General features: G+C 34.8%; 1 protein-coding gene across 6 annotated transcripts in view; it reads right to left on the reverse strand.

The window, feature by feature from the left end:
- The window catches only part of LOC137830997 (uncharacterized), a 30443-nt gene that overhangs the window by 7967 nt on the left and 4457 nt on the right, over positions 1-18019 (reverse strand). For 3 of the 6 annotated variants that reach the window (XM_068638462.2, XM_090303527.1, XM_090303529.1), the window contains 7 exons: positions 14591-14656; positions 14399-14484; positions 14159-14225; positions 11025-11237; positions 6458-6523; positions 726-805; positions 514-641 (listed from right to left, as the gene is read on the reverse strand). In XM_068638462.2, the coding sequence (XP_068494563.2) occupies positions 527-641; positions 726-805; positions 6458-6523; positions 11025-11237; positions 14159-14225; positions 14399-14484; positions 14591-14656 (693 nt within the window). In that variant the 3' untranslated portion in view covers positions 514-526. Of the gene's footprint in view, positions 1-513; positions 642-725; positions 806-6457; positions 6524-11024; positions 11238-14158; positions 14226-14398; positions 14485-14590; positions 14657-18019 lie in introns of those variants that run through there. The other 3 variants (XM_068638463.2, XM_090303528.1, XR_016521557.1) reach the window with 2 other exon arrangements.

An 18019-nucleotide genomic window follows, 5' to 3' on the forward strand; every position in this document is an offset into this window, starting at 1 on the left:
CAGTAAATTGATCTTAACACGCATACCACTCCATGAAATCAATGGAAAATTTACTGTCATTTTTCAAGTTAAACATGAAAATGTTACAACAGATAAGAAATTTGAATATTTTCTCTCATATCATTCTCCTCAACCCAAAAATGAAGAGGGAAAATTTAAAATAGAGCACATAAAGATTGTTAAACATAGTATAGCTGCTTCCAAAACCCACCAAATGAACTTCCTGTATAGTCCTCACTTTCTAAGCTCCAAAAAATGTCATGACACTAATTAAGATTATGAACTAAACTGTTCCACTAAGTGCATAATAAGTAACATCTCAGCATTTATCAAGGATCAACATGGTGAACAATAATTGTTATATATATTTTACTATATTGGCCTAGACCCATCTATATGTAATGCAATGTATAATACGTTCCTTTTTGTGCTTGTGACATACAATGATTCCATCATATCTATCATCTATTTCTACAATAATTAAACTGGAAAGAGATTGATCAAACATTTTACCTACTTCCATGCTCTATTTATAGCCAATTTGTATCATCAAATGACGATAATAACGTCCACGTATTACTCTATGCCACACAAAATGAATCAAATTGTGGGAATTCAGCTGCATCCGCTGCTGTACAAGCCTGCAATCAAATATCAGTTTAAATAGGTATTTCAATTCATTCCAGTTTATTATCAGCACATTAAAACTTTAAAAAAATACTTACCATCTCACTAGACACCTCTGAATTCCCTTAGATATGGGACGAATAAATGGTGGATCCCGTTGAACATAAAGCAGTCCCACCTTCAAAAAAACACAGAGGGGAGGGGGTAAGGCAGTGGAATATACTTATAAGATGAAGTTATTAAACAAACAAAAAAACACAGTACATTGGTATTTAAAGGAAAAACGAAATCCTAATAAAAGGAAATAAATCTCCAGAAATAAAGACTCTAAATAAATCTGAAGCAAATCTACCAAATAAACTCCTACTCCCAATCTCTTAATTTTAGGGATTTCTAACTATTGCTCACTAACAAATCTGTCGTAATAAATAGATAATAGAATTTGCACTTAATTACGGAATAATTCTTCTGATTAACAAACAAATATATACTTATTATCCAGTCAATCTATATTTATTGTACAGTAAATGTGAAATATTTACACTATATTTTAACATAAATGTCATAAATATTAGGATTGTTGAATGAAACGGGCTTAGCCCATAGTTTTTGTTATTATGTTATTGATTTTGTTATTATTCTCATCTATAAATAAACACCCATATGTGTGTATTTTACACGAGTTGCAATAGCTTGTTCCAAGTTTTTCTAATTTATCAAGTTTATTGTGTGAATCGTGTCAGTTAGGGAAACACATTCGTAGTTCTTTTCCTACTAGTGTCTCACAACGTGCTTCATCCCTTTTTGCCTTAGTTCACTTTGACATTTGTGGACCAAGTCGTGTTAAGCCTAATTTAGGGTTTCAGTATTTTGTTATTTTTATTGATGATTATTCAAGATGTACTTGATTATTTTTAATGAAATATCATTTTGAGTTGTTTTCTATATTTCAATCTTTTTATAACGAAATTAAAAATCAATTTGGAGTTTCGATTCGAACCTTACACAGTAATAATGCTCGTATGTATCTTCCTCATTCTTTTACCACTTTTATGAAATCCCATGGCATTCTTCATCAAACATCATGTGCTTATATACCCCTAAACAAAATGAGGGGGCTGAGAACAAGAATAAACACCTTGTTGAAACTATTTGCACTATGTTACTTCATAGTGATGTTCTTCAATGTTTTTGGGGTGATGTTGTTCTTAGTGCATGTTATCTTCAGTTTTTTAGAGAATAAAATTATTCATTCTCTTTTATTTCCTCATCAACCTCTTCATCTCCTACCACCTAAAGTTTTTGGAACTACATGCTTTGTTCGCAATTTGTGTCCTGGTCTTGATAAATTATCAGCTAGGTCACACAAATGTGTTATTTTAGACTTCACTAGATCTCAAAAAGGATATAAATGTTTTGCCCCTCTCTTAACTGTTATTTCATTTTTGCAGATGTCACCTTGACTGAGTCTTCTTTATATTTTAAATCTTTATCTTCTCCACCCGTGTCTCCATCTAAACCAGTACATATTACAGTTCTTGTTTTGTTTAGTGTACCTACAAATCCTTCTCCTCCACCAAATCTTCAAGTTTACCGTCATTGTTAGCCTTCCCATCTTCAATGGGATGACTCTTTTCTACTGTCGGATCCTTCGTCAATTCCAACTCCGAAAGTGGAACACAATCTTCCCATTGCCCTCTGTAAGGGTATACCCATAACTCTTCCCTCCACTATACTAACCTAAGTTACCATCGTCTTTGCTTCACACATTATACTTGCTTGTCCTCTTTCTCTTCTATTTCAATTTCTAAGTCTCCCAGTTAAGTTTTATCTATCCATAGTGGCAACAAGCTATGATTCATAAGATATGTGCTCTCCAAAGTAGTGGCACTTGGGAGTTGATTTTTGTTCTAGCTAGAAAAACATTTGTTAGGTGTTAGTGGTTGTATACTCTTAAAATTGGATCTAATGGGAACATTGATCGATATAAAGTTGGTCTGGTTGCCATAAGTTTTATAAAGATCTATAGACAAGATTATAATAACAGTTTATATTGCTACAATGACATTTGTCATCCTTCTTTTCTACATGGCAGCCATTATTCACTCGAATGTGTTAACTTGATAAGGAAGGAAGTATACATAGAACAACCTCTTAGATTTGTTACTCAAAGGGGGATGTCTGATAAGGTGTATCGTCTTTATCAACTCTAAAAAGATATCTTACTCAATCGTTCCAAATAGAAGACCTTGGTAAACTACAGTACTTCCTAGGTATTAAAGTTGCTAACTCCAATGGTGGTTTGATCATATCACAAAGGAAATATGCTTTGGATATTTTAGAAAAAAATAGGAATGTACACTTGTAGACCACCAATGGATCCAAGTATCAAACTTGTACCACATAAAAGAAGAGTTGTACTCAGATCTTGAGATACAAACAATTAGTAGGTAAGCTGAACTATCTCGCTATGACTCATCCTAACATTTTGCAGTGTAGTAAGCAAGTTGAGCACATATGACTTATAAAAAGATTGAGATAGTCGATCGTAGCTTAAAGCATTACAATGTGGATAGGGATTACGGGTAGAACGTATACCTTTACTTATGGCAATAGGAATATTAGGTTCAACTATCGGTGCCGGAAGGGACAGAGGATCTGGTACTAGAAGAGAGTCATCTTGTGGACGATGGGAAGACTGACGACGACTATAAACTTGAGGAGGTGGTGGAGGAGGAGAATCTTTAGGCACACTAGACATAATAAAGGATCAAAGACAACTGGAATATGTACTTGTTCAGACAGAGACAGGTGGAGAAGATAAAGACTTAAAATAAAGAGAAGACTCAGTGAAGGTGACCTCTGCAAAAATGAAATAATGGTTAAGAGAAAGTGAAAAACATTTATATCTGTTTTTAGATCTAGTAAACCCTAAAAAAACACATTTGTGCGACTGAGCAGATAATATATCTAGACCAAAACAAAAATTGTGAACATAACATGTAGACCCAAAAGCTTTAGGTGATAAAGGATGAAGAGGTTCATGAGGAAATAAAATAGAATGAGGAATTTTATTCTCTAAAACCAAAGATAGCATATGATTAATTACATAACATGCACTAAGAACAACATCACCCCAAAAACGTTGAGAAACGTCACTATGAAGTAACATAGTACGAGTAGTTTCAACAAGGTGCCTATTCTTGCGCTTAACCACCCCATTTTGTTGAGGAGTATAAGCACATGAGGTTTGATGAAGAATTTCATGAGATTTCATAAAAGTGGTAAAAGAATGAGAAAGATACTCACAAGCATTATCAGTGCGGAAGGTTCTAGTTGAAACTCCAAATTGATTTTTAATTTTATTATAAAAAGATTGAAATATAGAAAACAACTCAGAACGAGATTTCATTAAAAATAACCAAGTACATCTTGAATAATCATCAATAAAAGTAACAAAATATTGAAACCCTAAAGTAGACTTAGCACGACTTTGTCCTCAAATGTCAAAGTGAACTAAGACAAAAGGGGATGAAGCACGTTCTGAGACACTACTAGGAAAAGAACTGCGACTTTGTTTACCTAAATGACACGACTCACAAGACAAACTAGACACTTTGGACAGACTTGGAACAAGGTGCTACATCTTGTTGGCAAGACTAGGATGACCTAGCTGAGCATGAATGAGATGGAGAAACCATAACCATGCCAACATGTGCAAATGTTCATAGGTAGTAAAGACCATGAGACTCACATTTGATGTCAATCATCCGTCCTGAACTCCGGTCCTATAAACAAACAGAATATTTGGTAAAAGAAATAACACAATCAAGGGAACGAGTTAGACGACTAATGGATAATAAGTTAAAGAAAGACCCAAGAACATAAAGAACATTATCAATAGATAAAGAAGGAAGAAGATGAATAGTACCAACACCACAGGATGAGACCCTAGGGCCATGGTAATGGTTGGTAAATAACCGGAGGTAGACAAAGAAGAGAAAAAGGATTTATTACCAATAACATGATCGATGGCACCTGAGTCGAGAACCCAAGAACCAAGAGAATTGGAGTGAGTAATGCTAGCAAAAGGTGTACCTAAATGTGCAACAGAAGCAGTGGAACCAGAGTTCTGACGATCCTATACCATTTAAGAAATTCATTGAAAATTGCAAGTTGACCTGAGATATCGGATGAAGTAGGATCCATGGTAAAAGGTTGCACAGGGACATTTTGGACAACTGCAACAGATCTAGGAAGACGACCATGTAAGGCATAACACCGACCAATTTTGTTACCAAGTTTGCCACAATGGTCACACTTGGAAGAGCGAGTACGATAAACACTGATAGATTAAAGCAAAAGAGTCATTAACTGGAAGAGGTGTATCAGTGATGTGTTTACCAAACACACGCATAAGGGTAGAACAAGTGGAAGTAAAATTGGGAAGAATAGGAGATCCCAAAATCTAATCACGGACATGAGAATAATCATCAGGAAGGCAATGTAAGCCCAATAACATGAAGAACTTGGACCGTTGGAGGCAGGAGGCAATAACTCATTAAAATCATGAAGAAGAGCATGTAGTTTACCCAAATATTCAGCCAATGTACCATCAAGACGTTTGGGAGCAACTACAGTAAGGAGATTTTGACACACCGTAAAGACGTTGAGTATCATTGGTGTATAATAACTTTGCCTGTTCCCAAACTTCTGAACACGTCTCAAAAACACGAAAAAATTGTTTTGAAGATGAGTGAATAGTAGATTTAACAACAATGCATAATTGAGCATCAATTTTCAACCAACGGGAAGCCTCATCTACATAAACAATGCGAACACATTGGGTAAGATGATCAACATAATCTTGACTCTTAAGCCATAGTTTAATATATGAGGCCCAATTAGTTCCATCTAATTTGTAAGATTGGGTAGGAGACGGATCCATAGAGCTAGTTGTCATTCAATTGGTGACAACAGTAATCTGGCAAGATTCTGACGAAAATTCTGGCTCTTACCAGATTTCGATGACGGCGAGGGAGGCTCCGACGACAGCAAATCCGACGACGGCGGTGGCAGCTGACAATGAATAGTGGGTTCACCAAAAAATTGAATCCTAACCCTAAGCTTTAGATACCATGTTAAGAATGAAAATAAATAAATATAGGATTGATATCCCTTGTGTAAAATACACACATAGGGGTCTTTATTTATAGATGAAAATAATAACATTAATAACAAAATACTATAAACTATGGGCTAAGCCCGTTACATTCAATAGCATCTATATTATTCTATGATCATATCTTTTTTATTATAGGATATAAAATAGCTTTTAATTATTGTATTGATCTCTTTTTACCAATAAAAACAAATCAACAATATTGTCACAGAAACATGATTTCAACTCAATGGTTATCCTTTTCTTATAGTTTGACAATATATTTCAAAGAATTTAGGTCAAGTTGTTATTGTAGATTTTCAATATTAAAAGGTTCAATAATTCACCTACACTTGTACTTGATGGTTCTTAATTTTCAACTTAAATTTTTACCATCACAAACACAAGAAATAAAATTACTTGTGAGTATTAAAAGGTTCAATAATTCACCTACACTTGTACTTGATGGTTCTTAATTTTCAACTTAAATTTTTACCATAATAAACAACCTATCACAAACACAAGAAATAAAATTATTGAAGCAAACATTTTTCAAAGATAACTACTAATGATCATCTACATCTCAACTTCGAATAGAATGAGCTAGTAATATAAAATTTGACAAGGAAGATCCTAAAAGGCCAATGGCTTTTTCTAGAATTAACATACCTGTAACATAGCAATCGTAGATGGATCATCAAAGATTTCTTCACTATAATCACTTCGGTAATTGACCTGCTCGAAGATAATGACCAACATTACATAACATATTCCAACCGCATCTTTGCATAGTAATAAATAAATAACATAAAAAGTCCTTTTCTTAATATAAATATCTAAGCAAAGGAAAATAATACTTTGACACTCCTTAAAAAAATTACATCCACTTTCAACCTATTTTAATAATATAATAATGTATATTAGAATTTTAAATTAAAAATAAAGCAAAAATTATTAAAATATTATTTTGAGTTGTGTGTTTGTGGATGTCAAAATATCACCACCCCTAAGCAAAATACTAATCTTATCAAAAGTGAGTTGATAATTGACACGGTCAAGGTACTGCTTCGATGGGACATCCCATGATGTGTACAACAAAACCTAATCCAAATGCCTTAATACATAGCATCAAACTTTGGTTTATTAATTATTAAAGACATCCTAAAAACAATTTGTTATTACACTATTTAATCTTTAATTAATATTTCTCTTAACAATTCATATCAACCCTAGATAACAACATGGGATGATTGGATGCTAACAATCTGCCTAAATATTAGCAAAGATTCTTTCCTAAAAAACAAAAAGAAAGGAATCCTAATTACAACAAATCCTAATATTAAATGGAGAAAACCAAATTATATAACTAATGATTCCCACATATCAAATCCAAGATTCTGATTGCTTTTCTTAATTATCAACAAAGAATAAAAAAGGAAAACAAGTAAAGGGGAAAAAATAAGAAACTTGTTATAATAGGTTATCCAAATAAAGTAGAAGTATAAGAACAAATTTTGTGGTTCATCTTTGAGATTGCATCCACATGCAAATAACAACGGCCTTATGTATAATAATAATAAAATATATAATAAGGATACTACAAAAGAATCACACTTTACTCAACATAGCTCACATTTTTTCTTCACCAGTTTATACACTCAAACTTCTTAGACAGATGCTTCCAGAACATTACAAAGATGACTTGTTCTTAAACACAATTTGGAAAAGACTTGAATTTTAAGCTAGAAGTTCCACTCCCAGCCATCCAAAAAACTATAGGAGGCTATGACTTCGAAATTCAGTATAGACCTGGTAAGGAAAACTCAGCAGCTGATGCTTTTCACAGTATTCTTTTGCTGCATTATCAGTGGCAAAACCTAAAGAATGGCATGCTTGGGAGGAGGGAGTTCAAAAGGATCCTCACTTATACAAAATCTTTCAATAGATTTTGTCAGGAACAACAGTCCATACAAATTATTAGGTTATAAAAGGTCGTCTGTAGTAGAAAGTCAGATTGGTTCTCCAAGAAATTCTAGGAGAATCCCTACTCTTTTGAAAGAATTTCACGACTCATGTTGGGTGCCATTTGGGGTTCTTTTGCACACAAACAGATAGCAAGATTTGATTATTGGGCGGGGATGTGGACTGATATTAAAGAGTGTATGGCCGCTTCTAATGTTTGTATCTTATCTTTAGCTGGGCTGTTACAACCTCTTTGGGTTCCACATAAAAGTTGGGCTAACATAAGAGGCAAGAAAAGATTTTATTATAGTGGTGGTTGATTGTCTAACAAAATATGCCCATTTCTTTGTTGTGTCACACCCATTTTCAACAAAGATAATAGTTGTATGTTTGTCAAGGAGGTGGTTTGTATGCCTGGATTTACAGCTATCATTTTTTCAAATAGAGACCAACTCTTCATGAGTAGTTTTTGGAAGGAAATGTTTAGACTAACAACAGTAACTCAGTTTTGCATGAGCACGACTTATCCAAACGGATGGACAAACCGAAGTTGTTAATCGGTGCTTAGAAGTTTACTTACAATGTCTAACAGGTACTAAACAAAGGCAGTGGCCCTTACACCTGCCTTGGGCAGAGTTTTGGTTCAACACAAATTATAATACCTCTACACAAATGTCTCCTTTTAAAGCTCTTTATGGACAAAACCCTCCTCCCTTGGTGAGAGGGGCTACTATTCCTTCTCAAGTTGAAGAAATTAATTCGCTTACTCACCAGAGAGACACTTTGTCAAAGGAGTTACAAGAGAATTTGCTAAAGGCCCAAGATCAAATGAAACAATATGTTGATCATAGTCGTAGAGATGATCAATTAGAAGTGGGGGATTGGGTATATCTCAAATTGCAACCATATAAAATGTTGGGTCCACATTATTATGGTCCCTACAAAATTTTAGATAAGGTAGAGTTGTAGCATATCAATCGGAGCTTCCATTTCATTCTAAGATTCATCAAGTTTTTCATGTGGCTCTTTTGAAAAAAGTTATACAGCTTACACAAAAGTCTCAACCCCTGCCGGAAGGACAAATAGAAGGTGTTCAGTTGAATTTGTTTCCGAAAGTAGTGTTGGATTGTAGAATCAATGATGGAGGTCAGCAAAAGATTTTGCTCAAATGGAAGAATTTACCAGAATTTGAACGCAGTTGGGAGGAAGTTTTTGTTATTGTTGAACACTTTCCACAATTCCACCTTGAGGACGACGTCAATACTGATGGGTCAAGTATTGTTAGGACATGAACTTCTATTACAAAGGTCTATGAAAGAGGAAATAAGGGAGAGAGAAATACAGTTATTTTATTTAATTCAAGTAGCTGAGATTATTGTTTTTGTTGTTGTTATGAGAAGTTGTATATATTTTGTGGGAGGGGGAGAGAAAATATTTTGAGTGGGAGGAATTTGGACCCATAAAGAGCCCGTGGAGATGTATATGTTTTCGTTTTGTTAATTGAAAGCATTATTCAAAGTTCTCTTTTACATCTGACAACTCTCCTGTTTTGAGTTTTCTGATCCAGATTCTATAAGATAACAAGTCAGTCATAAGAATTGCCCACAATCTAGTACAACATGATAGGACAAAACATTAAAATTGACAAGCACTTCATCAAAGATAATCTTGATAAAGGTCTTATGGTTAGTCTAAAGAATGTGAAATTTAAGTCAAATTCAACCTCACAAAATCGGCTTAAAAGGTGAGTTTTGCACCCACTTATATATTATAATTTGGTCATACTTCTAGTCAATGTGGGATTTTTAACACGCTCTCTCACACTGAGCACTGAACCTCTCATGCATGGGACTAGGGGAGAACCCGATAACAGATGACACAATAAGCCCAACAAATGTGATTATGATAGACTATGAATGACTCTTATACCATCTTAAGAAAGTGGAATATAAGTCTAACTCAACCTCATAAAACCGAGTTGAAATATGAGGTTTGCAACCACTTATAAAATATAATTTGGTCATATATCTAGTAAATGTAGAATCTCCAATAGTTACAACGATGTACCTACAAGAATTCAAATAGAAAACTATTAGGATATAAATATGTACACTATCTCCATACTTAATAGGAGAAATTATCTTTAGAATCTTCCTATTCATTTCAGCATATTTTAATTTCTTTGTCTTAAAGAGTTTGATTGTAACAAATAAAGGTGATGAGAAGGTAAATGGTGTCATTGTTATCAATAAAATATTTTTTTTATTTTGTTATCTAGCTCAAGTGTTATTGTCAAAGACAACTAAAAACAAGGCTCCACAACAAAGAAGACTCATTTTGAAATGCTTTTACATCTTAGGGTTCTTGCACCATGGAGAAGAAGGTTCTAGTTCATAGAAGACTCCTTCTCTCACTTGTTCAGGCTTTGAGCTGTAAAAAAATGGGTCAAGCCTAAAATCATGCTTTAAAAAAATATAAAAAACTCTAATAATCCATCATGAGCACTGCCAAACACCATTACCCCATGTGCATGGCAAGCACCACAATAGAAATGGCAAAAGACATCATATCCTTCAATATAGCGGATGGCAATGACCGTCAAAACTGCCATGACATACTGTTATGGTGCTTCCATAACCACTATTTGATGACACGTCCATACAAGCCATCTTGTAAGTTAGTTACAATGAATTATAGTCTACACAGAAGAGTTTGCTGTGCTAGCTACAGGGTCTATATAAATACCTGTACGGGAAGTTCAAAAAAACAGTAAATACATATTCATTTTCAGTTTACATGAACCTTTCTCTCTTTCAGCTTAGTTTAGTTTCTTCAATTGTCAATAAATATAGAAATAATTTCCCATTTCATTCGTTGTTATCTACTCTACGACAAAAACATTCAACAGGGAACTAAACATAAGCTACTAATCAACAAAACAGGTACAAAAAGTAATTTGACAAAAAGATATTCGAAAAATAAACCTCTTCTCATCATATCCTTCTTATAAAACATGACAATAATTATAATAACTTTTAGGTATGTAAGAACTCACTTTTAACATTTGTTACATGTAACAAGTAGCATAATCACCTTTAACAAACAAAAACTGAAAAAATAGGGACATTATCCCATAATTTTGCATTCCATGCATTGTGTTTTTGTATGCATTTTTTATATGTTTTATATAACTTTGCTCCAGTGTCTTCATTTTCATAAAAACTATAGTTGCATTGGAACCAAAATAAAATTGATAAAAGAAAAGAAAGCTTACTGCAAATTCTGTATTAGCCAAAGACTGAACAAAATCCATTAATTGAAGCTTTGCCCATTGCTTGTGCAACTTAGGGTCATCAATTTGTGGGGGATGCCTCCAAGCTGCACCAAAACGTAATCTGTCTTCTGAAATCTTTCCATTGTGTACATCAATTGCAAATTTTTGCAAGAACTCCAACGCTTTATCCATAGCAGGATTCACAACAGTAATCTGAATGAAGTTGAATAATAACATGTCATTAATCACAAATACAGAAGAGAGAAGACGAACAAAAGTAATTGAAGTTAATTAAAAACAAAAAGAAAACAACATATCACATCACACCTTAGATTTTTTTAAAAATTGCAGTCCACAAATTCAACCTCCACCAGAATAACAGGAAAAACTACAAATATTCCATCTTTTTATTTTAATTCATCATATTTTTCCTAATTTGATTTTTTATTATTTGTAAATAATTTAAAGTGTGAAAAGATAACATGAAATTTTATTAAACTGTAAAAATGGATTGATTACACACAGAGGAGGAGCCATTGAGCTCAGTTATTTATACAGAGGAATAGCCTTGCAACAGGCTAGACCTAAGCCAACTAAATATGGTCATCATTACACAATGACAACTAGCTAACCAAACAAACTCCAGCTGTCATAACAAAATGACAGTTGGCTAACTAACTCTGCATAAGGGCTGACTCAGCCATTGACATGTACAAGTATACTCTATTATTCCCCTTCAAGCTCAGAGTACCGTGAAGTTGAGACAAACCAAGCACTGAGTTTGTCTCTTAGTGCAGAAAAGTTCAGCTTGGTGATCATATCAGATAGTTGAACTTGGACTTGAGCATGAATAATGATAAGTGCATGAATGAAGAGGAAAAAGAGCAAGAATGCACAATAATAATCCCATGGTTATAACGAGCATAACTAGAGACAACATTCTTGCTCACAAAAAGTTTTAGAGATATGAATTGATTACATTACATAAGGAGATATGATATGATTTGATTAGGAAATATCATCGAAATATTTCGTTCTAATTCCCTGTTCACCACTGCTAGCATTGTTGAACATTGTTCATCATCGCCATCACCATTCACAAGTGTGTCTCTTCATATCAAAGTATTGTCCACCGTAGCAGTAATTCTTTATCGTCGGAGTTATTGTTTGTAGTCAGCATTACAGTTCACCGCTAACATTTTTTACAATCAACAACCACCCCAACTAGCATTGCCTTGCTATGCAATGACCATTTTTGCTCATCGACAATTATCATGCTCTCTAAGCATTTTAACTCCCTTGTTTGCTCTATATGACAACCTCTTGGATTTCTTGTTAGGGGAAGTCATCTAATATGCTATTTCACCAACATAGGTCCCTATATGGCCTCAATGTCCATGACTTGGGCATTTTCGAACTGTCATCCAACAGTTGGAATGATACGAAGTGATGTTGATCATTCTCTGTTTTATCTGTTAGAATGTAATTACTTATTAGTTATTATAGATTTATTAGTCATTAGCTATTACAGATTCTAGGAAATTAGGATCATTGATTCTTGATTATTAGGTAAGAACTTATTGTATTTGATTATGTAAAGTGCTATAAATACATATTGTGTGGTCTGCATTTCACACACAACATTCAGCTAACATTTTCTTTATATGGTATCAGTAGTTTAGGTTTCTCAATCCACAAAATGCCCCTATTTTGTTTTTCTTTTCCTTTTTTTTCTCTCGCGTGAATACCCCCAACCACTGAGTGCCCTTTTCCTCCATCCCCGAGTGTTCTTTTCCTTTGGTGGTCGTTGTGACCATAACCACCTTCTCTGGACGAGTACCACACTTTGTTTGTCGCTCTGTTTCATCGCTTCACGCGCTCACACATGCAATTTCTTCCTAACATATGTTTTACAAGCCCGTAACAAATTGCAGTTTTTCCATTTTTACAACATAACGCACTTGACAACACTCCCTCTCTTTCATTCATCACACCCAAGCGCCCCTTTCAGGTTCATTTTCCATGGCTTTTGGCAGCTCGAACTTAAATATCGCTTCTAGAATGACTTTTACTACTGTTCTGCTAATTCCATGTGAAAAACTAATTGGGACAAGTAACTACAGCTCCTGGGCTGTTGTTGTCCAGTTGTGGTTCCAAGGTCAAGTTTGTCACAACCACTTGACCAAACAGACCAAAGACATTCCCAGCATACATCAAGCTTGAGGGAACCAAATTGACGTCTCTTTTCGTAGCATTCTCTGGTTCTCCAATGATGTCAAATTGCAACCCCAATACCAAGCTTTAACCACCTATTATGATGTTTGGAACAAACCTGAGAGAGTTTACTTCAATGACAATCATAGCCTTTATAATGTTGTCTCCAACCATATTTCACTAAAGCTGGAAGACCATGATATAAAAACCTATCTCAGTAAGCTTGATCGCTTAATTGCTGATTTTTTATGGACTCATGCCTTTCACTAGTGATGTACTTTGTTATACCTCCTTGTCTTAGTTTGGATTTTTTCCATAACAGATACCAATTTCCTTTATTCTGTATTTAGGTTGTGTTCCGTTTTCTTATGTGTTTTGGTTTGGCCCCCCATGTTTTGTACTCCTTTCTTTTGTCTTTTATGTTATGTTTTATGTGATGGCAGCTGATTGGTAGATTTTGAGTTGTCAACCTAGCTGAGATGTCAAAATTCATAGTGATGCCTAACATGAGTTTTATAAAAAAGAAAGGGTAGGTTATTTATTTGTTGTAAAACCCATTGCTTTCTGGCAATTCATTTTATATCTTCTCTTAGGTACTGAAACCCTTTTGATTATAAAATTAAAATTCACTTTTTATTCTGCTTTTATACATGAAAAAAGTGACAGAAAGGAAAGAATATTTTATATATCCACCCATCTTGTCAACTTTTGTCAAAACTGATGGAAACTGAAATTTATCTCTTCATAGGAGAAAATTCCTATGCTATTGCATTAATCCCAAAAATGTATCATATCACATTTGTTTGGAAAATTAAAAATAAAAGGCAGTGGTTCCATTTTTCACACACACACACACACACACATATTCCCAATAAAACCAATTTTGGAGATGATAATTTCATGCCCAATTTTGAACTTACTTGCAAATACGCTATATATGCATCTACAATGTCCTCGAAGGTACTACTAGCCTTGTCTTCTGTTCGTCTACAATTAAGCAAAAGCATGAACTAGTAAGAGATACAGTTCGATTGATGTGTAACAATGGTACAGAACCTATGATAATATAAAACACCTGCAGATAATGGTCGAAAGAGTAATATTGCTTATAATAGTATTTTTATAACTGTATATAAAATAACTAAAAAAGAAAAACTTACTTCGGAGGATAATTGCTTTGTTTAAGTGCATAAAGTTCAAATAGATGTCGAGGATTTGGTCCAAGTACCTCAGCAATCACTTTCCACTGAATTTAAGAAATATTAATTAAAGCTTGCAGTGATTACTTGGAACTAAAATAAGAATTTAAACAATAATATAAAAATTATTTAATTGTTATGAAATATTCATACTTCTGAAAGACTAAAGTAGTCAGTGACCATGTGCATTTGGGCTTCTTGTGGCGTCCATCCAAAGGTCTGCCAGGCAAAAGTTGTTCATGAATAATATTTACTAAACAATACAAAATAACAAATGAAAAGGAACTTATACACAAAACTAAAAGGGTAGCATATCTCAAAATCACCTTCATAACTAAATTGTAGGAAGAAGCCATATAATCATGATAATCAAAAACACAATTCAAATCATAAGATAATGAGTCTACGATCTTCTGCTCCCTCTCCGATCTCGTGTCATCTCAACTCGTGTGAGTGGGGCGAGTCACGTAATGCAGTCCCTCTCGTGGCAGTGTCTGTCTTGAGCTCATCACTTCGCAGCGACGTTCTTCACAGCAATGATGCCTTTCGTAGACTCAACATACCTCGCAGTGGCGCATCTCATAGCGTCGATGTTACTCGTAGCAACACCTCTCACGACGGCAATGTTACTAGCAACGGCACCTTGACACTCCTCAAAGCACCATGCATGTGACACGTCTTCGTGGCAGCTCTTAGCTAAGCTTCCAGTGTTTTTATCGGGTTGGGATGCATGACCCAATTTGTAACCCAAAAGCTCAATTATTTTACTTCCAAAGCCCAATGGCATAACGGCAAAAATTGTGACTCCTCTCTTCCAGAGATGACAAATTGCCACTTCCTCAAATAATCAAGAAACCAGGCACCATGCTGCCACGAACGACTGCTGGTCCCGACTATCCCTTTACCCTCTCCAAAACAAAGAAATTTATGCTCTTTCTTCAGCTATTTAATTTCACTTCCAAACTCCACTCACTCTCATTCCAATCCATCTTTCTCCCTTCGTTTTTTTTTTTCACTGCACCGCACCACTCTGCTCTTCAGTTTATAATAAACCAAGGTGCAGTCCAATTACACTTTCTCCCTCTACTTTTTTTCACAAGACCACACCACTCTATTTGTCCTTTATAGTAAACCAAGCTGCACTACATCCAAAGTGCAGTCCAATCCATTTTTCTCCTTCTATTTTTTCCGCTGCACCCAATCTGCACTCCCAATCATTAAAATGACATCAAATCCAACTTCAAACTCCTATACATTCGTGACTCCAAATACTCCAGGAAATAGGAATGATATAGCTTGGAAGCATTGTATCTCAGTTGTTAGGGATACTATCAAAAGGTAATAACGGGGGGAGTTTATAGGTTGAAAACATCACTGAGTTGGTACTCAAAATGATGTTGGAGTTTGCAAGGATGCTACTGATCAAGTCAAGAAGAAAATGTGGGAAATTTTTCTTGGTTTGCAACAAAATTTAAACAAGAAATGAAGCCTTAATATGGAGGAGGAAATGGCAGAAGCTCGTGAGAAAAAAAAAAAAAGCAATGAAGCATTGGGCAAAAGTCATAGTCCTAGAAATATAATTAAGAGAGTATTTAGTACACAAGCTACCATCAACATGTTTAAGAAAGGTATGAGGGAGGAAGCATGTCAAGAAATGGCCAAGTTCTTGTATAACAACACTATACTTTTCAATGTGTCCAAGAGTGAAGGATTCTCTACTATGTTTGATTTGGCTTCAAGACATGGCCTGGAATTTAAACATCCATCCTATCATGATATTAAAGTCAACTAATTGAAGGAGGAAGTTACATATACATCACTTGTTTTACAGCACATAGGGATGAATAAAAGAAAACAAGATGTACCATTATGACTGATGGTGGGACTGATTAAAAGAAGGACAATAATAAACTTCTTGGTGAACAACCCAAAAGGAACTGTGTTTCTAAAGTCCATGGATACATCTACTATATCTAAAATAGCTGAGATAGTTTTTAAGATGATGGATAACAATGTTAAAGAAGTGGGAGAAGACAACATCGTTCAAGTTGTGACCAATGATGCAGCAAACTACAAAGTTGTTGGTCAAATGTTGATGGCAAAGAGGAAAAGGCTATTTTGGACACTTTGAGTAGCGCATTGTATTGACTTAATGTTGGAGGATTTTAGAAAATGGATTTAGGACTAACCCTACAAAACCAACTTGTAAGGTGGGATTTTGATGAAACCCTAACTAATAGAACATCCACTAAGCTAGCCCAACCTTCTAGAAGGATGTTAGGTTCCTAGAAAGAAAGATAAAGATTCTCACAAAGAACAAAGTTAAAAGAATGAATAACTCTGTTTTTATTCCAACACTGTCACAAAACACTCAGAACACTTACAAAGGAAATCAGTTCCTTTCACAGAGGTATTATCCTGTCACCGCTTTACACATACAATCAGCTAACCCCTCCCTTACCGGGTTGGTCTTTATTTAAAACCTCCCGTAACTAACTAACTAACCCCCTTTTCCTTTATTTTTAAATTTCCTCCAATGATACACCCTCCATATATTGTCCTTATTTTCTTGCCTAACAAAGGATGACCAAGAACATGGCACAGGACCCAGAGCTAGGTCAGACTCAATCCATAGCCAGTGACTCATAGCCCATTATGCCTCAAAGGATTACCAGGAACAGAGCACAAACTATTGGACCTGAGCACCAACTTTTTCCCTGCTTTGTATTTCGGTAGAATAGGATTTAAACAACATAAATTGGGCTTACCTAACTTCTAGAAAGATCCCCCCATGTGCCGCCCAAGTCACACTTCTCAGATTAAGCACATGCTTAAATGTGAGAAGCATGTGCTCTTCTAGATCCACAATTAGTGGTGCCTAATTAGGGGCATTGTTAGGCTTAGTTTGAAATTAAATTTCCCTCCCTTTGCTAATCCACACGACACCTTAGGCTATAATAGAGTGTCTTGCTCTCTTGTAAACACACTAGATTTTGAGTAAAGAAACTTTGTTCGAGTGATTTTCTGAGTGAATATTTCCTCTGAGTCTTATCTTGGTAGAGAATGTTGCAAGTGGCGATTCCCTTCCTCACTCATATTGGAGTTCTCCTGCCCCAAGTGGCGGGATTCCTTCCATCACTCTATCTCCATGGATGCTACAACCGCATAAGATCCCTTTTCCCTTATCTCTTTCAATTTTAAAGTATAATTCCGTTTTCTATTATTCCTTGTGTATGTCTTTTCTTTTTTCTCTTTGAAGAGAACTTTCACACTTACTTAACCACTAAGTCAAATTCGTGTCTAGTGACAATCCTCACTGAGTCTTCACCATTCTGTAATCAAAACTCTAATCCAAGAAAAACCAAAAACTCAATGTGTGCATTTGCTAAATCAACTCACATCAGATTTGAACCTACTTATATACTATTATTTGGTCATATATCTAGTTGATGTGGGATCTCCAACAATATGTCTTATATACAAATCATCAATCACTACATCATTCTTAATCACTTATCCTATAGTTTATCCAATATTCTCCTACCTATTATTGATAAGATACTTTCCATCTACACTCTTTAC

The sequence above is a fragment of the Phaseolus vulgaris genome, chromosome 6, assembly GCF_051622355.1.
Source record: "Phaseolus vulgaris cultivar YP4 chromosome 6, ASM5162235v1, whole genome shotgun sequence".
Taxonomy (NCBI): Eukaryota; Viridiplantae; Streptophyta; class Magnoliopsida; order Fabales; family Fabaceae; genus Phaseolus; species Phaseolus vulgaris.